This window comes from Anguilla rostrata, chromosome 1, assembly GCF_018555375.3.
Source record: "Anguilla rostrata isolate EN2019 chromosome 1, ASM1855537v3, whole genome shotgun sequence".
Lineage (NCBI taxonomy): Eukaryota > Metazoa > Chordata > Actinopteri > Anguilliformes > Anguillidae > Anguilla > Anguilla rostrata.
In genome coordinates, this window is record NC_057933.1 from 65,779,619 (window position 1) to 65,807,577 (window position 27,959).

General features: G+C 38.7%; 2 protein-coding genes across 7 annotated transcripts in view; both read right to left on the bottom strand.

Annotated features, from left to right (window-relative positions):
- Positions 1–5,865, bottom strand: part of gabbr1a (gamma-aminobutyric acid (GABA) B receptor, 1a) — a 59,777-nt gene extending 53,912 nt beyond the window's left edge. For 2 of the 5 annotated variants that reach the window (XM_064350137.1, XM_064350101.1), the window contains exon 1: positions 4,236–5,188. The gene's annotated coding sequence lies outside the window, so the exon portion shown is untranslated. Of the gene's footprint in view, positions 1–3,561; positions 4,198–4,235; positions 5,189–5,847 lie in introns of those variants that run through there. The other 3 variants (XM_064350131.1, XM_064350113.1, XM_064350121.1) reach the window with 3 other exon arrangements.
- A 2,927-nt stretch (positions 5,866–8,792) lies between these two features.
- sh3bp5la (SH3-binding domain protein 5-like, a) lies at positions 8,793–20,310 on the bottom strand. 2 transcript variants are annotated; one of them, XM_064350164.1, is made up of 7 exons: positions 20,229–20,302; positions 19,662–19,939; positions 18,982–19,044; positions 18,196–18,324; positions 15,831–15,992; positions 13,726–13,899; positions 8,793–11,398 (listed from the first exon to the last, which is right to left on the bottom strand). In XM_064350164.1, the coding sequence occupies exons 2-7, from the start codon at positions 19,911–19,913 to the stop codon at positions 10,766–10,768; spliced, it is 1,413 nt and encodes a 470-aa protein (XP_064206234.1). In that variant the 5' UTR covers positions 19,914–19,939; positions 20,229–20,302; the 3' UTR covers positions 8,793–10,765. The 2 variants fall into 2 exon arrangements, with proteins under 2 accessions (XP_064206234.1, XP_064206227.1); XM_064350157.1 differs by having other exon boundaries at positions 19,662–20,310.
- Between the last annotated feature and the right edge of the window lie 7,649 nt (positions 20,311–27,959).

Sequence of the window (27,959 nt, forward strand, 5' to 3'; positions counted from 1 at the left end):
CCATCCTCTGTTTTCCTCCCTCCCTCTCTCCGTCTTTACTGCTTTCTCTCAATCTTTGCACCAGACCTTTTCACCGACATATAATTAATTCAAGGGGTAGAAAATGGCATTTTCACACTGTAATCAGACGAAACCATTTTTGGACGTATTAAAAAAGAAACTAATTGTGGAGCGCTTTGAAGCAATTTTCTGCCTAGCACAGCATAAAAGAATGGAGGCTAGACTGGCTGACTAATTTACTTTACATGCAGGCCACAGCACAGAAACACTCAGAAACATCATTCTAAACATTTTCATGACGGAGAATGGAAAGCCATCCAAAATGTATTAGAAGCCTACCATTAAATAGGTAAAACACAATTAGGTCAACAATTCGACAATATTGCCCCAGACCGCTGCATTTTCTGAGCAGAACCATTAGAATTAATTTAGTTTTAAGCTGTAACTGCAGTATGAAGTAATGCAGTGTTGTTTTTCATTGCCGGGTACTATGGTCTGTACACTGTTCTCTGTGTGTGTATTCCATCTCATATAAATACAGACCTAAAAGGGAAACAGGATTCACGCTAAAGGGTGATAATGATGATTATTCTGACAGTGATGATCATAAATATTCTGGCAATTGTGAGGATGATGCAGGCGATGATGAAGATAATGATTATGCTGTGATGATTATGATAGCAATTACATTAATTAACATTAATAACAAGGTTGTTGATAATAATAATTATTGTTTTTGTTATTACTCTTATTATTATTATTATTAGTATGCCTGTTGTTAAGATACCACTGTTTCTGTTTAGGGCCAACCATCAATGAAGATGCCCCACTTTGATGGTAGACAAATTTCCTCATTAAATTGATTCCATGATGAGTAACTAGATAATGTCCCTGCTGCTTAGGCTTGTTCTTGAAACCAAATACTAAAATGAAATTGTATTCATGTTGTGGAGCGCAGCCAGAGTGACAGTCTCATCATCACTACAATGATCTTACAAGCTCTATTATACGTACCACCAGAGACAAAATGAACCGAGTGAGAGAAAGACAGCGTGTGAGAGGGGGAGGGGGTTCAGAGCATGGCTTGGCTGTGTTGCATAACATTATCACAATCACAGCAGTACACACACTGCTGTGAAAGCGAAACATTTTCAAGGACAAACAGAAGCCATATATAATTGCCTAATTTTTTCCCATATTCCTGTTGAAGGCGACTCACTACAGAAAATTGCCACTCATTACAGAATGTGATGCTCACTCTGTGGTAACTCATGCATGCTACAGGCTCGATCATTAAGTATTGTGGAATTTCAGTGCACTTTACGCAACTCTTCCATATAAATCATTAAAGGAAATGGGCTATAATTACACCAAAAATATTTGCCATTTGATATGGTTAAAGTTGTTTTTCTTTAATGGTATTATTACATTTTTAATATATATTTTTTTTCTCAACATGCAAATATATGGGAATTGCTAAGAATGTTAATTAACATTTGGGTCAGCAAATGCTCTATCAGAACTTTACAGTACTGTATGAATATGAAAATTAGAGACAGATCATCTAAATTAGAAACATTGATTTTTTCAACATGAATTTGTCAGAATGTTATACAGTATGCATACAAATGTGTGTAATATGCAAATACTTTTTTTTTTTTACGTATGACATTTTTGAAGAGTCTTTTATTTTGAAGAGAAACAAAGCTTTTCCATTTCTGTTCAAATGGGCTATTTTCTTAGTACCACATGCGTCATAGCTAAGGTGTAAATTTGACCATTTTTAAGTCATTCTGGTGGCACAGGAACTTAATGGATCTACATGTTACAACCATGGCTCTTATTTCCACATCTGTATTTTGAATGTTGGAATCACATCTGAGTATCTGGAACACCAGCAGGGCCCCTGCATTGAATTTAATCCAGAAAACACAGATTTCTTCAGGACAGATCACTACACTGCAAATGAGAGGCAAAGCTTTAGGGGACTATTTAACCATCTGGGGGTATAAACCATTACATTTGTTACATTGTAACAAACAGTCGCCATTCTCAGTGAATAGGCTTGATGGGATATAGGCCTGTTTTCACAGGTGGTTTTAATGAGAGAGTTGAGTAGAATATAGTGCAAAAATGAAAACTACAAGTAGAGACTGAAGCACAACTGAGAAAAGAATGGCATAACATTGTTCAGATGAATACATAAATCAATGGATTCTGGCTTGAGTAGAAATAAAACAGGGGATCTTGTTCAGGCACTAGCGACAGTGAAAAATCAGTTTTGGTTACATGACTGATGGAATAGCCTTGTATTTTTTTCTAACTCACTGATGATTTCAATGGGAAACTGACTGAAGTCGAATAAAAAATTTTACTGCCTTTTTTCACCTGTCATTGGGCTATGGGGTTCACTAAATTTGACAAAAACATTGTTGTCAAGTGAGTGAAAGATTTGGTTTAATCCTGTTTAGTTTTTACTCCTTATCCAGGCTAATTATTAGTGTCGTCCAAATGTCACCCTTCCAAAAAATACCAGTCCATTACGTAAAAAACTTAGGAGTGGCGTGAATCAAATCAAATCAAAAAGCCCAAGAAAAGGGTTTAGTTTGGCATGTAAAGCTTGTGTTACAAAATGTTTTCAAGTTTTCTAAACTTCCCCTAGGATAATTTTATCAATGAATACCATAGATAGTTACTGACATTTTATTCCATTTGAGTTAGTTACCATAATTAACTCATTTTCAATAGTAAGCAGTGAAAGAGAAAAACATATTGCTGAGAAACAGCAAGATGCCACAGTGAGATGGATGAAGGTGTAGTTAATTAGCACTATACATAATTCCCAGAGCATCAGCAGAGTGGAGAAGACGAAGGGAGAGAGACAGTCACACACTGAGAGACATGAACACATGCTGAGAGCCACTGAAACAGTCTAGTAAAGATCAGAGAGAGAGAGAGAGACAGAGAGAGGGGGGAGGGGGCTTACATTTGAACTGGTCTGGTTGATAAATATCTAGGTAAGTCGGTTTTAACGAATAGAATTAGTGAATCAACAGTGATGTTTTCATTGCCATTTCACCTGTAAGTTAGTGAGGTAATCAGCAGGTCAGTACATGGGCCTGTGTAAGAGACAAGCCTCAGACAGACAGTACCTTTTCATCTGTTGATTTTCCTACAAACTGCTTTTACCCACAGTCTTATAATTTTATTTTTTTCCTGTTTCACAGTTTTGTTTTGTTTTTTTAAAACAACCTACAGTGCATATATCAATGTTTCCTTAAATACAACACATCTGACTTTCATACAACTTCATTATAAAGTTACATATTATAATCAACCACATTTCCAGCTTGGAAACAGGCAGTATTTCTCCCTCAACTTGTGTTTTCTGGCCTTGAAAACATTCCATTCTAAACCAGACCTTACAGTTGTACCTAAACACAAGTCAGCAGTTTATTTTCGTGGCATGGAATCAGATGCATAAATATTGCTGAAAAATCCCAGTGCTATTCATTCTATCCCACTGAAACCATGCCATCTTTTCAAAAATCCATTACTCACGGATTTAAATGTCTGTCTCGCTGTCTGGTCCTGACTACAATTCTCTCCGCCTTGATTATTTACGGTCACTCACTCTGTATAGTAGTGTAGCTGTTCGGGTACACGCACCACTGTTGACACTTTTCCAGAACCATGGACAGAGACCCAGTCAAGCACAGTTGAGAATAGTTCTGGCCGATTAATACAGAAAGTCCCCGTCGGAAAATTCTATGTTCACTCGGACAAAAAGGTGTTGGATATTCATGCTAATGTTTCCCCTTAAAATCTGTCGTGGATTTTAAAAACTGCAGTCGAAGTCGAGATATACGTAAAAGTTGTATAGAAATGTCAACGCGCAATCATTAACTGCGATACAATGGCACGGTAATGACTTATAGGCAGTTGGCTGCTTCACAATTTGTATGTGTTCTAATCTTGAATGAAATACTACAGAAGCAATATAGCATGCTGTAAAATGCGCTGCAGTGCAGAACAGAACAGAACACACAATGTGACACCATACTGTTAAAGGGACTAATATCAGTATGGTCTAACACCGCTTCCGAAACTCAAGTGCATCTGAAAACGAAGGGAAGACATGACATCAACCACGAAAACAGGTTTTCCAGATAATTGTCAGACTACAATTCAAACACAGCAATGGGTGGTGAAGAGGCATTGAAATCTCGACTTACATCGCCGCTCAGTTGCTTGTTCGTGTTGAGCCGGGAATAAATGGTCACTTACAAATAAATGCCAGTTATATCCACGCGACCAAGCGTAATTGTGTGTTTGCGCGCGTGTGTGAGTTTAAGAAAAATATATGGCTAAATATCCTAGACGATCCAAGCGTAAACTGCACACCTTGGTAATATATTTCCCTGTACACAACACTACACATTCCCTGAATTGCAATAAATTGTTAAAAATGACCAAAATCTAATCGAATATGAATATGTTTAAAGGAAAATATGTACTAGCACCTGCTGGCTAGATCAGCAGCCTACACGAAAGCCAAAGACTAGCCTACAAGGTAGGCTACCACTCATACTATTACTGCAAATTAAGCAAACAAACAACAGACCTGCGGTAAAATGTATCTACCTTGTAAAAAAACATATCAGCATTACAACTGGCCTTAAGTCTGTGTGCATACTAGCTACAATTGTGCTTCAGCCAGGAAGCATATTGCTCGAATATTAACGCTCATATAATACATTAAAAATCTACAAGGATAATCTAAAATCAAAACGGAAAAAAATTAACTCGACAACAAATTACTACCAATGTAAGTGCTGACTATACGGCTGTAACGTTTGTACTTACAGATACTTAAGAAGCCCGCTCAATACGTCAATTTCCGTCGAATTGTACTCGTACAAAAATAAGCAGATGTCGTGTAGCTTATGTGGCAAAATGTGCTTATGTTCAAACAACTGTGCTCATATAACCACCTATCTGTATAAGGATGCATCCGTCTATTTTGTATACGAAAAATAAACGTGCGTCTTATTTGTATTGCTTTCTAGATGTTATAATTTTGTTGGGTGGAAATTCTGAATCTGAAAAATACAGTATACATAAACGTTTCTTCCTTGGACGACGAAGCACAGTTCCCCTCCCTCCTTTCCTTCCTTCTTTCTCTCCCAACACTCCCTCGCTAACTCACGACGTCATCGACGGAGACGTAACAACGTTAACTGTCCCTCGATCGCGCTCACACTAATCACACAGGCTGCAGTGTCCATGTGTTAGGCAATGCATACCCAGCATCTACTATTTAATCAGCCAATAAGAGCTCTGAATTCCTAACTCACTATGAGTCTGTATTCTCGCTTAGATAAGTGGTGCTAGTCTCCACAACTGAAGTGTTGAGTGGCATGGTGGTGTGTGTAGATAGACATGGTCTCCAATATATGTGTTCCAGTATATGTGGGGAGATTCTGTTGTCCACATTTGCGCATATGGTGGATACTACATGGAGGTATTGCTGAATGAAATCCAACGAGCATGAATATTATTAAGTTATGTATTTTATGTGGTGCTCATATCGACAGTACTATCATATATAACTATGAAACGTTCATAGTGTCAGACCTCTTTATTGCGATCAGTCAATCACATCTATATCACAGAATTATCACCTTGGTCTCTTCTCCCCCTTCTCTCCCCCTTCAATTACTTTTCCCCTCCCTCCCTTCATTCTCTTCTACACTCACCCTCCCCATGCAGTCTATTCTAAGTGCACTCTTCTCTATTTTTATATCACTGTTGAATAATTGAAACACAGAGACAGATGATACTCACTCTTTTCTCTCTTCTTGTTTTCATCAACCCTCAATGTTGTTCTCACAATGTTATCTTCCACACCTCTGTTTCTCTGCCACTCACTCACAGTGCACACAGCTTCTCTTGATATTGCTTCCTACTTCTCCCTGTGTGATCATAGTGTAATGGGCTTACCCTTGCTGTTAGCATCACTTGTTGGCATGATTTTGTCCCTTCTGGTTTAACCCCTCTGCATTTGTAAACATTTCTCCTGCCTAGGATCTAAAGTCTCTACCGTGGCAACACATTACCTTCTGTAAACAGCGGTGGTTGGGTCACAAGCAGTGCTCCTGGAAAAAAAAAAAAAAACTTACCAGAACAGCACAACCAATTAACGTTCAAAATCTATTTTATTTGCTGCAGTCGGTTTGTTATACACGAAACTATAAGACTGAGGGTTGCTTGTGAAGAACAAAAAAATCTTATGGCAGTGCAGTAGGTGCCATCATATACACAGCAGAAATAAACACTGTTGAATACATCATTTTTTAAATCAGTGCTTAAGCTACTTTTAATATAATTGCAGAAACAGTTGGGTGGGCTAACCAGTATACACAGTTTTACGGCAATTACATCTGCAACAAACAAGATGCAGATGCATCTGGAACATGTTCATAATTCACTTCGCCTCCTCTGGGAGGATTAAGCCTGCCAGGGCTCAAAGCTGACATCTTCAGTCATAATTGGGCATGTTTAAACATAGCCCCCCTGCCCCCAACAGCCACACACACACACACACACACACATACAGTAAACACCAAATACACACATTCAAGCTGTAACAGCTGGGCAATGCGTTCATTTCTCATTTCAAGTTATCATTATGCACCTGTGCATGCAGGACAAAGCATTGAATGCAATTTGTTCCACTTTGTTGATTTCACACTGCTTGTTTGTTTTTCAATTTTAGAAGAACTGTGTGCAATGTTACATGGGTGTCATTGTTCATTAATAGTGAAATATAATATTTTATCTAAAAGATGCTATTGAAATAAATTTACATTACATACATTACAATAACTTAGCAGATGCTCTTATCCATAAACAACAAGTGTAATGTTTACCTAACAAACTATTTGTATTTTATCAAAAGAAAGCACCACCAGACAGATAACTTTACACAGTTGTAACTATAACATATATATTTCCCTATAAAGGGAACTCTACAGAAATAAAGAGAAAAGAAAGGTAATCCTTCAATCTGTATAGGAATATGGGCAGAGTTTCTGCTACTGTAGTGGAATGTGTGATCTTTGTCTGCTCAAAACAAAAAATTTGTAAAAATAAACAAAAATGATAAGTATACATTAATAAATGTGGTGTGGTCCCACTGGTTTCTCTGAAAGGCTGGTCCAACTGGATTATCAACAGAATATACCATAAACCCCATATAAGGGTTGTAGATAAGTTCTTATCTATAATGTGGCAGACATATTTATGTTAACAGTTTAATAAATAATGTAAAAAAGAAAAACTGAATAACATAACTTTTAAAAATCTGTGCAGATAGAGGTTCCAATATTTTTCAGTCAACAACACTCAATATGCCTGTACATACAGTGGAGGCAAAAAGACTAAAATGATTCACTTACCTTTAAGCGTGTTCTTAACTGTCGCGACCTAGGTTCTGAGTCGGTTCAGGGTTCGTGAGTCGCGAGAGGTCCCTCAGTCTAGTCTGAGTTTTGCAGTCTGAAGAAGGTCTGAATGGCATGAAACTGGTGGGTTCGTTACAAGGTTAGAACACTGCTTAATGTGTAATTTGCAAGCATGTTAGATGCCTTACTGACATTCTAATGCTGATGTAACAATTGTTACAGGTAATTGAAAGCAATGGGGTTCTAGAGTTCCTGTAATGTGTAATGTGTAGGTTACTTAAAATTTTGAAATAATAATAATTATATATATATATATATATATATATGCATTCCAAAAATTTTACTTTTCAAAGAGAAAAAATAAAATAACAAAACACAGAGTAATTTTTAATGCATGAGGACTCACTACCATTTAAGTAGTAGAATTTCAAAGTCAGTGTAGCATAAGTGGTTCTCTGTGGTTGTTGTATAGAAACAATGTGTTTGCTTTAATAATTCTTTAAAAAAATAATAAAGGATAAACAGCAATTACTGTCAAAACTACAGTGAAAAGGTACTACACTGTGTGTGCGTGCGCACATATGTACTTTAATATAAAATGGAACTATTTTGAACAGCAACTTCCTTAATTTCACAAAATCTTTATCAAACCACTAATTGCAGACATTTGAAAAATCTACTCCTTTAACAGAGCTCTGAGAAAGAGTGGTGAGCAGGTGCAGGACAACTAAGAGATAACCGCAATGAGATGTTAAAGGAACAACATCAAAGACAGTCACTCCATTATATATAATCATTAGTCAGTTCAAGTAGACAACTTTATGAGATCCTTAATCATCATCACTGATCTCCACGATATCCATGCACTCAAATGTTAAAGCATTTAAAAACAAGTATTCTATAAGTGACATCGTAATTTTCATGTAAGTCAATGCGTAAGCAAGAGCACTGCGATTATAATAATTAATGAGATATTCACTAAACAAATGAATACCTATATCCAAAACACAGTTAGGCCCAATGGTATAGCATTTGCAGTTAAGTTATTCAATGTGTCACAGTATTGCAAGACAACTTCCCCTCTCATGACAATATGCCCACAAGATGTATGAAGGCACACAATTTCAATCACAACCACAGCTCCTATATCAAATTACTAGTGAGATTTATGAAGCAATGTTTGTTTTCAGCGAGGCGCTTTAGCCACTAGTATATATGCTGTGTTCATCAGTGAAGGAACTGTGAAGTATGCAAATGTATAAAGCCAATAAACAGGTTCGCCTGGTCAGTACTGGCTAGCACGAATCAGTGAAGACAAAAGCAAAAAACTAAATATCTTAAATATTTTTTATTTGACTGTAAGATATTGCATAAATTGCCACTTTATATTCATTATGTTAACATTATTAATGATATTGCAATACATCCACTTCACTTGAAACTAATTTCACAGAGAAATAAAGAATAAAGGGGGAGGCAGAGAGAGAGAGAAATAGAATTATGATGTATACTGTATGGGTGCTTGTACGAATGAGAAGGAAAGAATGATGCCAGGAAGGAGATAAACAGTCAAAGCACACAGCACAGTTCAATTCCAGCGATAATCAGCATTTCCAAGTGTTCAAATAGATTGCACAATTTTCCATGTAATAATTTGCCAAAATTATATACAACATGAACAAACTTCTAGCCCTCATTTCATATGGTCTGTTCCCCTCACGCCAACCCCTGGGGTCCATATACTGTGGTGAGGTAAACTTTAACAGCATCATTCCAATTCTTGAGGGTCACAATACAGCGGGATTTACAAGTTTCTCATAAACTAATGTCACTCATGAGTTAACAGAAAGAACTGGCCAATCAAACGGCTTATCTGAACAGAAAAGAAACAAATGAAAACCTGAAGGACCTCTCACACACATCTTCAATGTAATTGTTCTCTTGGTGTACTGAATTCAGGGGCTATACTTTCGAAATGAATTCAGGTGGCACACTTAAGTGAAACTTGAAAGATTGTGCCAACAAACAAAATGGCCAGTATCCAAAATGATACATAATGGAATGGCATTTTTATTAAATAAATTGTACACTTTTCACAGACTTCATTACCTAAAGAATATTATCATAATACTTAAAGGTTATTTGAAAAATCGCATCTTCCAACTAATGTAGATGCCAAACTGAGAGCAATTTTTGGTTGGGGCAAAGGCAAGTGGGTCCTTGTTTCTTACAGAGAAAACAACCATACAATACATTTCTAGCATTTTAAATTCCCAGCATATAACTGAGGATTAAAAATGTTTCACTTTCTGGAAACAATTTTTTACCAATTTAGGTTTTGGTAGTATGCATAAACTGTTTGGGAATGTAAATTCAAAAGCAAAAGTATTTTTAGAAATTTTGGAAAAAATAATAAATAATTTTAAAATAATTTTCAGCAGGACGAAGTAGTTACAATATCTTAAAATAATTTTAAAGATTATTGTTTATTGTATTATTGTTGAGGACAAACATTTCTTCTACAATATTAATGAGTAGTGAATAACCCAGTTCTCTTGCAGGTGCAGCATTAAACATACTTGTGGATTTTCTGGTATTTTTATCACATGAAATATGGATTTATTCAGTGTGTTACTACATTTCTCCAGGGACAATGCTACTTTTCTATATGGCGGCTTGATGTCAACGTATTGTTTCATAAGTAGTCTTGATGTTAGTCCCTCATCATTATATTTATGACAAGCGTACATATTAGAAACCATTTCACATCAATTCATAAGACATATCACAGAAAGGAAAACATAAAATCTCATCATTCAGCCGTACTCAAGTAAACAGGAAGAGTCAATGAAGCTGATACAATTTCAATGTGAGCTGTTTGAATAGATCTATGACATCCTGCTGTATCTAGTTTCAGAGTGATTTTGCTCTAATGACCTCTAGCTATTCCATCATGCATTGCAAGGTTGTCCTCTCATGTAACAGTGCAGCACAATAGACAGGCTAGGAATGAGGAAACCACCACTTCCAGAGGCCGATATTTAAGATGTGGGGGTTCCTGTAGTGTGTGTACGTACCATACTGACCCAACTCATCTTCAAGTAATGAAGTGCCAATCTGAATGTCTATTTTTTACTACATAACATTTACACCTGGGTTAGTGTTGCTTAATCATCCGTGTTAATTTTCTGCTACCCCTTACTTTCCCTTTTCTTGTCTCATGTTAGTGTTTAAGCTCCATGCACTTCCCTTCAGGTTTGTAACAGCTCTGCATTTCCCTGCCCATTCCCCCCAGGCCTCACTCACAAACTGACGCTCCTGTGGTGCTGCTTGACAAAGCTCTCTCTGCCCGCTGCCTGCACCTCTCCACTCGTTCCATCTTGCCCCGATGGGCGAGCGGCCGCCCTCCCTGCTGCTCTCTCCACTTCCCTCACTTCCCTCACTTCCCTCAACCGCCTCTCCTTCTCTCCCTCCTCCCCTGACAAGCTGACCACATCGCTCAAAAAGTCTCCCAAGTGTTCGACGGAGTCACATTTTTCCAGATCGGAGGCGATGGTTTGCAGGCTGAGAACTGAGAGGGTGTCTGAGCCGGCCTTCTCCGCCTCCGCCCTCTCTTTCTCCCCCCAGCCCGAGGCTCTGTGTCTCTCCACCCACTCCCTGGTTTTGTCTCCGCCCCTCGTTCCGTCCACCCAGTCTTTCGCCGTTGTCCCTCCCCCACAGGCCCCGCCCTCACCCCCAGTCTCACAGTCAGACTCCGCCCCCACTGGCGAGCTCCGCCCTCTGCAGGCATTGGTCTGCCCGGTCGCGAACCGCCGTCGCCCCCTCTGGGCGTGGATCTGCTCGCTGATTTGCTCCAGGTTACGCAGCGCCACCGAATAGCGGGTCTTCACCTTTGACACACGCTCCTCCAGCTGCACCACTTTAGACTTGTGCTCCTGTGGGGTAATACAAATACATGAAGAGAAGGATGGAAAGCAAAGTTAATACCACATTTTATTAGAACCGGGTGCATGTCAAGTAAAATCCATACACAACTATGAAGACATAATTTCCTAAAATGTCAGTGAAATTAAATGCAGCCCAGTAATTAGCTTCAAATAATTAGGGCCACAGTTAAATTAGATAATGCCCCTGTGGTAAAGCATTGGTCTGGGATCCTATCTCTACTACCTTAGATGATGTGCAACACTTGCAGACTGTTGAGCGGGGTGTTATGACAGCAAGCAGAGAAAGGTGTAGCAAGAGCAAATGCCATGACAACTGTCACTACAAAAAACAAAGACACACACTACAACCCACATAAACAAGTGTGTGTTTGTGTGCGCATACGTGTGTACAGACATACATGCTCACAAAGTGATTCGTGAAAGACAAACCCTAGAGGACACTAGAAATCAGTGTCTTCCATCTGGATATTACATTTTGGAGGAGTGGGACTGAAGATGATTTAGAACTTTTTAGAGCTTAAGGCTGCGCTGTGGTATTGATGGGGAATATGATAGAAGAGATACACAGAACCGCAGAAAAGAGAAAATGGATAACCCCGCCCCAGCAGAGTCATAGAAAAAGAAGGGTACTGGGAGTTGGACGTGTCTACAGATTGCAGTTTGAGTAGGCTGGAAGAGAAGGATTTGAGAAGAAAAACATAATTTAAGGAATGACTTTGCTAGATTATTTTTACATTACAGTAGTGCAATGTACATTTAGTCCAGCATGTGCTTACACTCCACTGCAATAGGTGCAACTGCAAGCCTTCAAGCTAAGTCATTACAGAAGTTCCCTTGTATTTAAAAAAAATGTATTCCATTGAAAATTATTTAAATGACAATCAAATCAAGTCTGTTAGTCTGCTTACAATGGCTAACAATATTCCAAATGCAGGCTAAATGTATTCAGGGAGTTCTGTAGAAAACATAACAAGATTATTTATTGAGAAAAGTATAATTGAAATATTAATTATGATTGACTTATTCCTTGATTACAGTGAAAAATATTTTGATGTGATTGAAAACCGAATACTGAACTGAAATGTAATGTAATGTAATGAATACTGAATACTAAGGTATCAACACAAAAAGCATGAGATTTCTTTCAGAATGAAAAAACACTTTCAGTGAACACTTTCAGAATGCAATTTCAAATTTGTTCCAGAATTGAAATATTTTAGAACAAAGTATTTTAATAGAAATCTTTAGAAAGATAATCTGAAAAGAAATTTTAAAAATATCTGACCCAGGTCAGGTAGGCTCACACAAAAACGTGGGTATTAAGAGCAAGGTGACCTTTCCCTTTCACAGAACTGAACTGAACTGAACAAAACCTTGAAAACAATGGCAAAATCTACACAAAATGTTGTGGAACATTATCAACAAAAAAAGGCGGGGATGCTGGTGGGGATATATAAGGTGAAATGCAACAATCTTCAAACAGACAATTAACTTTTAAGTATTTGTATTTGTTAGGTTCATTCTTCCTCTGTTTATTGTGGGTTTTTTCAGCAGGAGGGGAGAACAGCCCTTCAGCTCCTCGAGGCAGCCGCTTTACGCTGAGAGAGCAGGAAACGGTGAGACACACAGCAGAAAAACGAGTCCCTGGTGCTCAGCCGGAGGAAGAGGCAATAAAGGCAGCCCACAGGGCTGCCACAGCACCAGTGCGTCAGCGGGAGGGTAGCCGTTAGCTAGCAGCTGAGAAACACCAATCAGTCCACTGAGGAGGAACAGAGGGTCACGGCAGAAGGATAGAAGTAACGGAGAGGGGAGAACAGAGATCAAACCACGTAGACCCTACCTGACCACGTAGTGGTCACATACTGCGTGGCTAAAGGCTCTGGACCTTTCGCCACTGTGGCTGTGATCTTGCCGTTCCCATCTCTTGTGGACCCCCATCTCTTCCTTTGGAACGCAATGTATATTTGAAAAACATGAAAATAGCTGAAACACTCTCCAGAGTAGTTTTGTTTCCTCTGAACAAAATGTGGACAACAAAACGTTTCTTTAACAAGGTTGAAGTTCCCATTGCACTCTGATGCGCATCTATGCAGTTTTAACCACGACTAAGAGGAAAGATGGGCGTATACAGTACATCTAACATGTCATATTCTGTTCTGTGGAACCAGTGCCTCCAGCTTTTATAAAGAACTACAATTCTTCAGATGGATCTATCATAAGCTCATTGATATAAAGTGGTTGATGAATGCACAAGTGACTTTGTGATAAACCCAGAAAGCATGTTTCACCCCAGCGTGCGCTGAGAAGGCAGGTACCTCCAGTATGTAGTTGAACTGAGCCTTGAGTTCGAAGTAGGGCTTGGACTTGATGATGACCCTCTTGAGCGCTTTCTGCAGGGTCTGCACGCGGGCCTCGGCGTCCTGGCACAGCTGCGTGACGCGCTGGTGCTCTCGCTCGCTGCGCAGACGCTCCTCCTCCGCCTCGTTCACCTGCCAACACCCACATGGCCAGCATCAGCGTCGGCGTCAGCGTCGGCGTCACCGCACCCCACCGGGTGCCTGTCACCCAGAGTCCGCCTGGACCGCTGCCCCGCCCAGCGGTATGAAACCCGCGGCTCCGAAACAGAACAGTCTCGTCTCGGACGAGGAGACAAGGCCCCCAGCAGTTCTCATCCCTTCAAGAAGACAACATCCCAAAAACTGCTGAATCCCACCATCTTACGCACACTACAGACACATTTCCGCAGCACTACCACACACAACCTCGTTTCCCTTAACCGTGGATAAAGCCGTCTAAAAGCGACCATATTTACTACTGTTATTTCACGTGTCAAAATAAAAGCGCAGTCCCTGGCAGAAACGAGCCGGAGCGTTTTATCACACGACAGCCGCACTTCCATCTCTCCCAATTTCACACTCAGACAGAGCTCCCTACTACGCAAATAACAAATGAGTGCTTTTAACGACCACACTAATGAGCTATGGTGTGGGCTACACTGCAGCAGCTACTACAAGTGACAGATACAGTAACAGCGGATAAGTTACACTTGCTATAGACGTCACTGTGAACAGGGGTGTTTAATAAGCAAACAATACATGAAAAATAACAAATGTCACAGGTTTGTATCATAAAATGGCTACATGTAATTACATTGCGCAACGGCCACACTGAACTTACATGATGTTTCTCTTATAATTCAGAAGCTGTTCATGGAAAATGAATCTCTAGAAGACAAGTGCAAAAAAATTAAGATAAAAGCAGAACAGAAAAAAACTGAATAGATAATTGAATAGAACATCGTATAAAAATCTTCCCTCTCACTTGGCTTGTGTTTCTAAATTATTCACAGTACATCCTCCAACATTTTATGGTGTAGTTCCTTCAACTAAAGCATCCCTAAGGTTCAAAGTCATAGTGGGGTAGCAATGATTCTTTTCCCAGTCTACCTAAATTTCACTTTTGCTGGCAAAACTTAAAATTCTATTTTAAATACAACTATTTAAAATAATTAAATATTTTAACTATTTAACAGCTCAAACATCAAAATTTACATTTGCTGTTTTTTTCTTGTTCACTTTGCTCAAGATGCAAGCAGACATAAATGGTCTCAGTAAACCGATCAGGATTTAAGCTGAAATGTATCTCAAAAGGTCATTAAATAAAAGTAAAATAAAGCGCAAAAGTAACTAGAAATACTGCCTTGCGGTTGTATGCCTCCGCCAACCAGTAGCTAGTTTGGATATAAAATGTCATCACTTCATCATTTTATCCTATTAGACATTTGTGTGAAACTTTGTCATAATTAGCGTATGAATTATTGAGTTATGGCCAAAAACGTGTTTTGTGAGGTCACAGTGACCTTGACCTTTGACCACCAAAATCTAATCAGTTCATCCTTGAGTCCAAGTGGACATTTGCGCCAAATTTGAAGAAATCCCCTCAAGGCGTTCCTGAGATATTGCCTTCACGAGAATCAGGACGGATGGACGGACGGAAGGACGGACTGACGGACGGACGGACGGTCAACCCGAAAACATAATGCCTCTGGCCATGGCTGCACCGTCGCGGAGGCATAATAAAGCACATGCCATGTGGGTGGCCTGAATAAGTCGGATTTATAAATTCCTTGACCATTCAATCAAATTCTTTTTCTGGCCTTAATCTTTTCAGAGAACTACCCCAGGTGTTGCCTGAATGTAATTTAAAGCATTTTGGGGTGATGACAGCAAGTGGTTATGGGAGGTGGGTGTCATCAAATGACTTCAATCTAAATTCTGACAGGGATATGATTGACTATTCACACCTCGCATATCACTCACCCGTCACGTCGCCGTGTCAAAGTTTGAGGCCTCCAAGCTGTGACGCGACTACCAAAGATACGCGGAAATTACCGGAATCCATCGCCCTCATCCACTCTCACCTTAGCGGTGGCGTGATTGAGCATCTCCTGCCACGTCGGATCCAGCGTGTTCCTGTCCGCCAGGAGCCCCTGCTCGGCCACGTACACCATCTCCCTAGCGGCGGTGTGCATGGAAACGGCTCTCTCATAGCTCAGCGCGGCCTTCTGGGTTTCCTGTTGGGCCTGTGGGGAGTACAGACAATCACAGTGCATTAGAGGAAGAGGGCAACCAGCAACCGTACACTGAGAAAGAAGTTCATAAATCACTGCACTGGGAGAAGTTAACCTGTATCACATAACAGTAAATGAGGAGAACACAGAGAGCGACAGTAACCAATGACAATTGCTCTGAGAGACAACAAATCATGCTACCCTGACAGAAAGAGAACAGTAATTCAGAGCCATTCAGTGAGTCTGGAATTATCACACCTGCCTCCAGAAGTTTCACGCCATTAATACCGTTTATCAGTCTGCCTGTTAACTTAAAACACTACGGGCAGATCCAAATAAACCTCGGTGAAAATACTGCAGAATAAGTTTTATATTTTCAGAGCTGACAAGACAACTATTAAAGGCAGTGAGTGTGTGCACTCCACAAATGGCTTGGGTTTTCATTAAACATCCATGTTCACATGGATTCCTGCTATTTTTGCTGTGCAGTGGATGTTCACAGTAACTTAACACTACACAGTACCTAGTTTGTAGGTCACAGTGTCTTTACCACAGTCAAGCATCCTGTCAACACCACCCAAAAATAAAATAAATGCCCCTGAGCTTCTGAGATTCAAGTCAAGGACAGGTCTACATTAAACAGCTGAAAGCAGTATGGCCAGGTTACAGTTGGCTAATAAGTACCTAAAAGAACATGCAGTGTTCTGAAAAAAAGTCTTGTGGAAAGATGAGATTCACTTGTATCAGAGTAGTGAAAAGAGCAAAGTATGAAGGTCAAAAGGAACTGCCCAAGATCCAAGTCACTCCCCTCATCAGTGAAATATGGTGGTGGGGGTGTTATAGTTTGGGCATGTATGGCTGCCACAGGTACTGGATCGCTTGTCTTCATTGATGATGTAATTGCTGATAGCAGCAGAATGAATTCTGAAATGTACAAAAGCATCTTATCTGCTCAAGTTCAATTAAATGTCTCCAAACACAATAGAACACAATAGACTATCTTACAGTAAGACAAAGATCCCAAACACACTACTAAGGAGTTTTTCAAAGCCAAAAACTGGAAGATTCCTGACTGAATCACCTGATCTGAATCCAATTGAACATGCGTTTCATATGCTGAAGAGAACACTTAAGGCAACTACCCCCTTAAGAAACAAGCAGGAGCTGAAGATGGCTGCCATACCAGTCTGGCAGAGCATCACCAGAGAAGATACTCAGCACCTGGTGATGTCTATGGGTCACAGACTTCAAGCAGTCATTGCATGCAAAGGGTATACAACAAAGTACTAAACATTACTACTTTAATTTATATAACATTAATATGTCCCAAACATTATGATGCCCTGAAATGGGGGGACTATGTACAAAAAGCAGTCTAAATTCTACATGGTGAAACCAAAGTGTATAAAAAATACCCTTAAATAAAAGCTAAGAATGTGCACTTTGACCGTGTGTGAATTGTTTGATTACAAATCTAAAATTGTGGAGTACTGAGCCAAATCAATAAAAAAAATGTCTTTGTTCCAAATGTTATGGAGCTCATTGTTAAATAAATAAAGATTATCATTATTAAAATCCATTGATTCTTCCCAAGAAGAAAATGCCTCCCTTTCACTTCAAGCAACTCCATGTGTGAAGAAAAATGATGGAACGCAAGCATAAAATCAGTACCTATTAAGTAGTGTTTTTTCACCTTGTTATGATTCTACACGCATAATTAATTGTGCATATAATTATACACCTTGTTGAGATTACTGGCAGAATGAGAAGTAATCTACCTTGTCTTTTGCTTTGAATGATGTAGGCAGGTCTGGTGTTAATTCTAAACCACTGTACTCCCTGTCCTTATGACAGACCATAAGATACGATTGGCTTGTCATGTTAAAAAATCACATTCCCTTGCCAAAGATACTAATGATGCTCTGCCTCTGGCTCTAGCGGGTGATGTCACATTCTGTAACCAATAAAACATCCTTACTAACTCAGTTACACAGGGGTGATGAGTTTGATGTATTCTTCCCAATGAGCCTTAGAGACACCTGGCCAGAAAGTCAAGACCCAACAATAACAGGTTACAATTCGCACACGCACACACGCACACACACACACCGACACACAAGCGCACACGCACACACACACACACCAACACACGCACACATCGACACACACAAGCACACACTAGTTAGTGTTTGGGAAGGGCTTTGTGCTTCCGTACCTCTTTGGCCAGTCTACGGGCCTCGTAGTATGGCCTGGCTTTCTCAATGCAAGTGCCAAGCTGGGAGCCCTGTGCATTCAGCTTCCTGGCTGATTCTGTAAGGATCTTCCTGTAACCTGATCTTGCATCCTGTGAACAAGGAAGTGTACACTTCAACAATAAGGAAATGAGAAATGAATGGCTGTGTATTTCTTGATTTTATTCCTGTGAATAATGATCAACAAAGTCTTAAAACACACAAACAGCCTGCTTGTTTTGTAGCACAGTCATTTCAAAATCACTCAAGCAAAAGATGATACATATTCCAGCAAGTGCCCATACTAACATATCAATAATATTAACATGATTCTGAAAATACTGTCAATTTATAAATGACTCACTGTCAATCTGTCACAAGCATTAAAACGACTAATAATGTTAATTTCCAATTGTGCATACAAAACCATGCCAATACCCTATATCGGAAGATCTTTAAAAAGGCACCACAATTTTCAAGCTCCGCGTTGACACTGAATTGCCACATCCGTAGATCTTGCAATTCAGTCTACCAAATCTGTTGGCAAACTGCTGTTGTCATGGGCTCAATGTCGCAAATTGACTGCTTATTCCCATTTCCATTTAATCCCCTTATTTACTGCTCAATGGTATAGGATGCATTCTTACCAACTTAACACAGCACTACATTAAATTAATTTTTATTAAATGCAAGCTGGCTACATAGGGCATGCACAGTTGATAATTGTATATGGCATGTATTTTAAATAATGGACCTTGGGTGACACTCACATCCAACTGAAGCTCTAGTCTATTAATCTCCTCACTGGCCTCATTCAGGTGCTCCAGCTCCTCCTGAAAGGCAAGAATTTAAACAGTTTAACAAAATAATATATGAAGTCCAATTATTTTAGGATGCTTTTGACTGGCAGAAACATGATAGGACTACACTCAAATGAACAGTAAAGCATACAATTAAAAAAGTGTTTATTCTGCTTAACTGTAAGTATCAAATTGTATAATCCAAGAACTGTTACATTGGTCTGAAAACGTTACAAACAAACTGTTTGCGATTAGGAATTATACGACATGGTGTATTGTAAATAATATAAATTATGTCATAACCCCAGATTAACTCCGGAATTTTTGGTCCCGAATAGCCGCACAGATGAGATACAGTACGTGACATGAGGCTACATCGCTAAACCACCCATCTTGCTGACTACAAGCAAGCAACGTTAGCACATGACGTTAGCTTACTCATTTAGCTAACGTTAAATAAACAACTAACAAGGAAGCCAACATTTTTTATATTTTAATATAGCAAGATGACACAGCACCGCATTCTCAAAAACATATTTAAAATCTAAATCTTTTATCTATAATATATTTTTCTCTTTTACAGCAATTTGAGTTTTGCTCTATCTTTATTTGAACAAAGTATATATATATATACTATAGGTACTGTTTACCTGAATTCTTGGGTCTAATTCTTCTTCGTATTTGCCCTCCTCTTCCTTCCTCTCGCGGTCTCCATCTCCATCTTGGCCCTCTCCTCCGCCGTCCCCAGTATCTGTCGTCCCTCCATCACCGTCTCTGTCTTTTGGTCCCCCATCCTTCCCCTCCGCCTCTCCACCGGGCGTCTCCCCCCTCCAATCGCTCGGCTCTGGATCTCCGGAGCCCGCGGGACTCTCACGTAAGCTCTCCGGCTCCATTCCGGACATAGACCCAGTAAAATAGCTAACGTTAGCTAGAATACGGCGTGTAAATAATGAAAGAATTCAGATTTCGGGTGCAATCAGCCCACGTATTTTGTTTGCTTTAAATGTGTAATATTTAACGTCACTTATTATTATTGAATTTGAGAGATTGTTACGGCTTCTATTTGGTTAACCTATCACTAATTACTAGCTAGCTGACTGCACTACTTAGCAAGCTAGCGAGCTTGGCATATTCCTAAAATAATCTGCGGAAAAACTCGTTACATTTCTAGCTATCAAATTGTAAAATAATGAGTCTGGAATATAATTCTGATTTACTTGTTTATTGTTATGGCTGCTGTGAAGTCCTTCCTTATTTCCAACCCGTTTCTCTCGGACAATCTCCCATCCCTCCCTTCCCTCCCTCCCAGCGTTGATACTGCCACACTGAATCTCAAACATACACATGAACAAAAGGTAAATAGAAAATGCACGTTTTGCACCATTTTTAATCCTCCACGGTTACCGTAGTTGCTGTACATCATTGAACGTGCGCTTTTCCATTCGTAAGTTAGTGTGTGTTCTTATGCACTTCAGCAGTTCAAACAGCAATATGTTTTTTGCTACAGTACGCTTTGAACATTAGATTCACGGTAAACAGTATGCAACAGCTAATGAGATGTTTGTGCTCCAAATTGGCAGGTGTACTGGGAGTTGTTATGGTGTAACCATAGATGTAACCAGAAGCAGCAAATGCCATAGTTTGCACTGCAGTGTCTACAATGATCCTATCAGCACCCATGTATAGGACTGTTTGGAAAAATTTATATCAAGGCCCGTGGGACAATTTACCTTGGTTTCAACATAGGGGGCATGCCCCTTGTCTCCCACACCACTCCCTGAGGCGTGTTAAAAGGTCCTTTAAGCTCTCTGAAATTGGCATCTTAACATTAGCTGCTGGGTGAGTTTATGCATGTGTAAATGAGCTTCTGTCTGGATGCAGTGTGTGTTTCTAATGCAATACACAAGAGGCAGTGATCTGTATGAAGAGATAATACACTGATATAGGCTTTATGTACTTCATGTAAACTGGTATAGGATTTATGTACTAATCTTGTCCCTCACTTCTTTTGCATATTTATTTACACATTTGTCAGATGCTTTTATGCAGGTTTTGGCAACAAGCCACAATTATATCAAGTCAGTTGGTGCAAAAGACATAGAAGAGAGGCAGGAACCATTCGGGAAGGGATGGCATGGTGAACAGAGAATGCTGGAGTTGTTTTGCAGGAGTGCATAGTTGTTACAAAGCAAGATGGTGAATATGAGGGGAGATCTCACAATAACTGTGCCTTTTCCAATTTCTGTACCCTTCCTCATGCCCCTAACCCTTACCGAGCAACTTTGCCAGTTGGTGGAAGTGAGGGGTATTGTTAAGCTTCGTAGTACACGTGGCATAGGCAGATTTATTTAATGTAGCCAGAGGCAAACTTAAGTTCCAAGACAGTGGAAACAGCTGTACTAAGTGGCATATTCAATGCTCTTTTGTCGAGTGCATTCATATGACCTAAGAACTGTTTCAAATTCACACTGCTAGTTTCAACTGGTAGCCAATAGTACCAAGTGGAGATGCATTTTTTGCTGTCGTGCCAACCAAAGACTGTTTTGGGCAGAGTAACCCCCACCTCCTCACTCACTAGAGACTCCACTCGTTGATCAGGCACCTGCTGTCTGCTTGTGTCTGCTGGATCAGCTGCACAGTCCTCTGGTACAGTAACACTGTAAATCGCAGCATTGTGACACATTCTTTTATGCAGTAGTGCACTGCATACCATGACATAAATGTCCTGAGTTCACCTGACACAATTCACACTAAAAAATCACCAGCTTGGAGGCACAAAATGTTGCTTTTCCTGCATTGTGAAAGGAGTAATATTTGGTTACAATTACTGTAACTACCCCGCTTCCAGCCCTGTGAGAATTGGCACTCAAAACATTATTGAAACAAATTGGCAAAGTGCACAAAAAGATATTATTACATGGCCAACTACTACACTGTGTTAAACTGGTTAGAATGCAAATACAGAACTACCTTATCAGCTGCTGCTCCTCTATTCCATATCTGCAAAATATTATTTCTTTTTGCAACACAAGGCAGGAATTCAAAACTGCTCCTCATGGGAATCCATTCTCCTCCTCTAATTGGCAATTGCATCCTGATTAGATAATTAGAATATGAAAAGAACAGCAACAACAAGGCCAGGAGATGGAGATTGACAGTGTATGCTGAAGATAGAGCATGTCTCTGGAGGTTTGAGAATGTCTGTCATACTGTCATAAGAATAGCAGAATTGCATTCATAGGAATGACCGAAACTAATTGCAACTGCAGACAAGTCACACCCTGGAAAAAAATGAGATAACATGGCTGGTAGAACAGTTCTTCTGCAGGTGGTCAATGTCATTCTATTTCTATAAACTGTCTTGAACTATTAACCCTCGCAGGCTCAAAATCAGCTGTGCAAGTTCTGCCATTATCATCACAAACCAATGTAGTCAATGGATATTGACAGTGTCAGAATTGCCCTCCAGTATGATGTGCCTAAAGGCTCTGACCTCTGCTTATGCCAAGTACTCAATTTTTTCGACCCCTTTTTTGCCCTAGCAATTTGCCACCCACGCTGTAAAATTGGGCCTTGGCTTAACATAACACCATACGTTGTGTTGTGTGTCATATCCAACAGTTAACTAGTTTTCTTGCAAGAACTTGCCAGCTACAAGTGGTATGAAATTATTTTGGCATTTCAGTTCAGTTTTGGCTTTCAGAGGCAGTGAAGCCCAAGATTAAGTCGCTTTCTAGACAGAACTGGATGATAATGCGATTTTGGATGGGTTTATGGGTGGGTTTATTTAATCCATGAGCAAAGAGCTATCATGACCAACAAGTGGCCAGTTCTAAGAGCTTGGTAGAAACTGTTGCAGATTGTTATTCCTAACATTATGGTGAGTGTATTATATGTGACCTCACAGGGCAATATCAGTGACTAATGTAATGCACCATACTGACCTGAAGTAATTTCTTACTCCTTGGGCAGTGACACGTACAGTAATACAGATAGTCAATTTCAAAATATATTTGGTGTGTCAGCCCTGACCCTGTCAATACTGAAATAATCACATCATAGTCAGCTTCACTCCCAGTGCACATGTCTCTTTTCATACATCTGGGATAGCTTAAAATGAAATATATAGCCAAGTCTGTGCAGTCAAACTTACACAGATAATTGTTTTATGGCACTTAAAGGACCATTTGTAAGATCATATCCTCTGATGTTATTCTGATAATGGGTAACTTGGATCAACACTAAAACACTACTATAACTCTTGAGTGCTTTTGAAGTCCTAATAGGCCTCTCTATCATACAGCAATTTCTTTCAGCACAGTAAGGATGAAGTGTGCTGTGGATATTGTTTTTTTCTACTTCTGAGGTGAGAGTGAGATAAATGGCCTTGCTATTTTTTTATTTTGACCCAAATGTCAGGCTTGTACCAGAAAAATATAACAGCAAATAAAAAATAAAAACTTCAGAAAATCTTCTGGAGTTGTAAATCCATTTTATATATATTTTATTCTATTGCATAGGTAATGTACTGTACAATCCAGTCAACATGTAAATAATCAACCTTCCATTCATTCAGAGTGTATGTAATGCATTGATTGCTGTTACTGCAAGGCACATTAAATCAATTTAATCAATCAGTTTAAATTTCTTTAAATTTAAATCAATCAATTTAAATGTCTAAGCATTGGAGGTACACCTCAGATAAGATTTAATGTGCTTCTGCTTTGTTCAGTTAGGCAGTTTGTACTGCTCCCACTGGTATTCCACTGTTACTCCACTTTGTAGTGGCCCACCTCCAGCCCAGATCTAACAGATATGGAAGCTCAGGGTCTGTATGGGTTTTATTCTAACTATTGGATTTCTGTGTTTAACTTTTCTTAAACACTTAAGAATCCCTTGGTCACTCATTTGAGGTTTGTGTCTTTAATCAAATGGAGCCTGACAGGTCGCATATGTTCCCATACTCATCTTGGTTCTCACACTTCCCTACAGCTCACATTCATGAGCTTCAGTGAGGTAAAATGTTCCCAAGTTTTTATGGCATGAAGGCTCCCTGACTTCTGAATGAACAGCTGTTTTCTCATATTATTGACTTTGATTTTGCCATTAAGTTGAAAATATTTAGATTCTTATTCATCTTATAAAATTCTGAGCCCTCATGTACACTTTAATTGCAAAATAGCTGTGAATATTTTAATCTCTAATGTTACTAAATACAAAACCATCAAGGTGTTCAAGTAATATGAGATAAAGCTGAAAAATAATAACAAAGCTGAGTGTGAATGTGAAAAGGACTGTTTTTAAAATCAGATTAGCAGAATTGAATACTTGAATGTGCTATTACAGGCTATGTGTACAAATCACTCCCACCCCCCACTCCACAGCAAATGTATCTTTGTTTTCTTTTTGAAGGAATTCAAATTATTATATCACAATTATAAATACCACAATAACCATTAAGAGGTTAAGAGACAGTTCACTAGAAGTTATCTACACATAATTAACATTAGTCAATTACTGAGTTGACCAGAGTAGGCTAAAAGAAAATAGAAGTGTTCTAGCAGAATTTAGAGTAGAAAGTAAGTTTTTTGTTTTGCTAGGAGGTATTGATATTGAGTTGGAAACTGTACCATCTGCCAAGCTTAGCCAGGCTAACCCTTTTATCAGCCAGGTGCTGCCATTACTTTCAAACCACCTAGTTTTTGCATTTTAATATTTTCTGTTACATGAAACACCTGAATAAGAAGAGGTTATTGTAGGACATCTAAAGGGGAGCATGGACCTAAATATGTTCAATTTTCAACCATTTCTCAAAAATGGGTTTATTATGCCATTATGCCTAATGTCTAACACATAATGTGTGGTTTTCAGTAATGATGAAAATGCACACAAAGGCTCTCTTGGCGGATAATACGGCTACACAACCGTTACAATTAACATTTTCAATCTTTTCTTAATTCCAGGTACCAGAGTAAAAACTGACTTGGAAAGAAGACTTTTGTCTTCCTGGATACTATATCCAAGAATGACCTGCAAAACACTCTGCATTTAGAGCTTAAATTCATTGCGTATGTGGAACTGTTTTAACCATTTGGCATTTTTATTGTGTATCATTGTGTGTATCTGCTATTGCATGTTTGGGCTGTTCTCTTGGGCTGAGTCTCACTTGTAAAATAGATTATCAATCTCCATGGGATTTTCATGTTAAATTAAGGTGATTTTATTGTTTGAGAATTTAAGCAGCAATATTTAAACCGGTTTAGAAGTGCAAACATGATATGGTGAATTTTTGTTGCTGATAATGAGTAATAAGGGTTTTGTATGTAGTACCAAGGAGCAGATATACCCCAGTTGTTCAAACAAAGAGATGGAAACAACTGCAGAATTCATTCCTATCTAAGAATACAAAGCACAATGGCGCTGCACTCCACAAAGCATTACATAACCTAAACACCTGCACTCAGTGCTTACAACTCACACATAAGCATGAGTGGGAATACTGTCTTTTGAGTTTTAAGACTGTTATATTTGACTATTCACAACTTTAGACATACGTGCATTAACTAAGGATAAATATCCTATCTATAATTAAAATCCATAACTGTGGACAAAAATGTATATTTTGGTCTTTGGTGCCAAAACAGAAAAAATAAAATAAAAATAAAAAACAGATATAGAACAGATCAAAATATTCTGTTTTATTACCAAGGTATTAAAATTAAAAACATTTCAGGCAGCAGATTTACACATTATTTTATGACCCTTCAAAAAAAAAAAGAAAAACTAAAATCTTTCTCCCTAAATCTTACAGTAAATAATATTCTGTGAAGAATTCCTCATGCATATCCATTATTTCAAGTATATAATTTTTTTTCAAACAATGCTGTTCCTAATAAATGTCAAGGAAAAATAGTCTGTTCTCTAAAAGTAACATGTAAACTATGATTTCAAAATGTAACCTTATATAAAATGTCTTGTATAACAAGCAGCCTTGCCAGGAATAGATTTTTTTTCTTAGTTTCAAATATCTTTCATTAATCATTTAAAATTTTTGTCCATGATTATTATTAGTATAACAGCACACATGGAAAATAATTTGAAAGTTTGACAAAGGAATACTTTTTTGGTACAAAGATTTTAATCATACATCACTCTCATTCATACCCTCAAAGAAGCTCAAACCTACAGCCTGAAATATATAATAATAAAATTCTATTTTTGTTACCAATTTAGCCCCAATAATCATGATCATCAGCTTGCTCTAATAGGTGCTGGGATTTGAAGAATATTGCACATATTGTACATCAGCTGAAAAGCATCTTTCAACAGGCAAAGTACTTTCTGGCAGGTTAGAAAATTTTCGCCAGAATCACGTTAATATTTTGTGCCATATTTCATACATTTAGCAGATATTATGTACCACAAAGAAACAGTGGAAAATGACAATGCAACATAATAATCTAGAGGCGATTTCCTGTTATATGCAGCAAGAGAGCTGTAGAAGACAAAAGACACAATGGCCAGATGTTCAAAGTGCCAAGGTAATAACACAATATTACAAAAATTCTGAAAAAAGAAACTTTCTTAGCGATGGTGAAAATATTTTTCAGATTTATCTGCAGGGCCTGTCCTCAAAGAGAAACAATAAAAGCATGGAAATCAATAGTGGAGAGGTGGTGTAGAAATCACAGGTGATTTTTGTTACATCCTGAAATTATGTTTCGTATTTTAAAACCACAACATAACAACATGATTGGATAATAGTAGTAGTAATAGTAACTACATCCTGATTTTGTGACAAATACTACAATTATCCTATTCAGAATCTGTGCGGCAGTCCTCCAGCATGACTCAGTTTTAAAGGCTATTGTTCCAAGCACACGCGCTGAGACCCGCAACTTAGACACTGAAAGCTTGAGTTTGGATTCATTAGCAGACCATGAAAGATTCCACAGCAGCAGGACAACACTGACTTCTTTCTGCTGGGGTCAGGCGAGGTTGCTGAGGTTTACGCTGCATATGTGCCCCAAGTCACTCAGCAGGCACCAACAGTCCATTGCAGTACCTGTTATGAAAATCTGTTAATGTGAAATTACACATTTCTTTTGTGGCCCCTTGTGGCAAACATATTCTGGCCATACATAATGTGAGTAAATTATTACATCAGCATTCATTTATCATAATCCATGATTTTTCTTGTTATGAAAGAAGTCATACGTTTATATATATATATATATATATACAGTGGCCCCAAAAAGTATTTGGACACTTAAGCCACGCTTAAAAATGTATGGATTTCATTGAATTAAATAACAAAATTTTAAACCAAGTGGCATTTATGTTAAAGACAGATACCTTAAGCACACCTTTCAAGCAAAACATTTCACAAAAAGATGTTTGTTAGGTTTTAAATTATAAAACAATTGATATACTGTTCCAAATTAGGACAAAAAAGTATTTGGACACTCAAACCTATACTGATTGTGAAACTTAGTGGAACATGTCCATGGTTAATTTGATGATGAACTACACCTGTGGTTGGAGCACATGTGTGAAATTAAGGATAATTGACTCATTTACCCACTATAAATGATCTTGGAGCAGTTGTTTGAAAGTGATTGCAAAAATGGCTAAGAAAAGTGAAGTAAGTTCTGAGAAAAGGTCTAGCATCATTTGTTGGCACAAAGAAGGCAACTCTATTCGACAGATCAGCAAAAAACGTAATCTCCCATCTTCCACAGTTGGGTATATTGTAAAAAAATTCAAAGATGAAGGACTTGTGAATGAGAACAGAAAGCGCAGAGGCAGACCCAGAAAGACCACCAGCAAATTGGACGGGATAATTGTTGGTAGCATCAAGAAAAACAGGCAAGAAACAGCAGCAAGGATTGCCTCAGACATCAACAAGAATTACCAGATACAACTCAGTTCACAGACTATTCGAAACA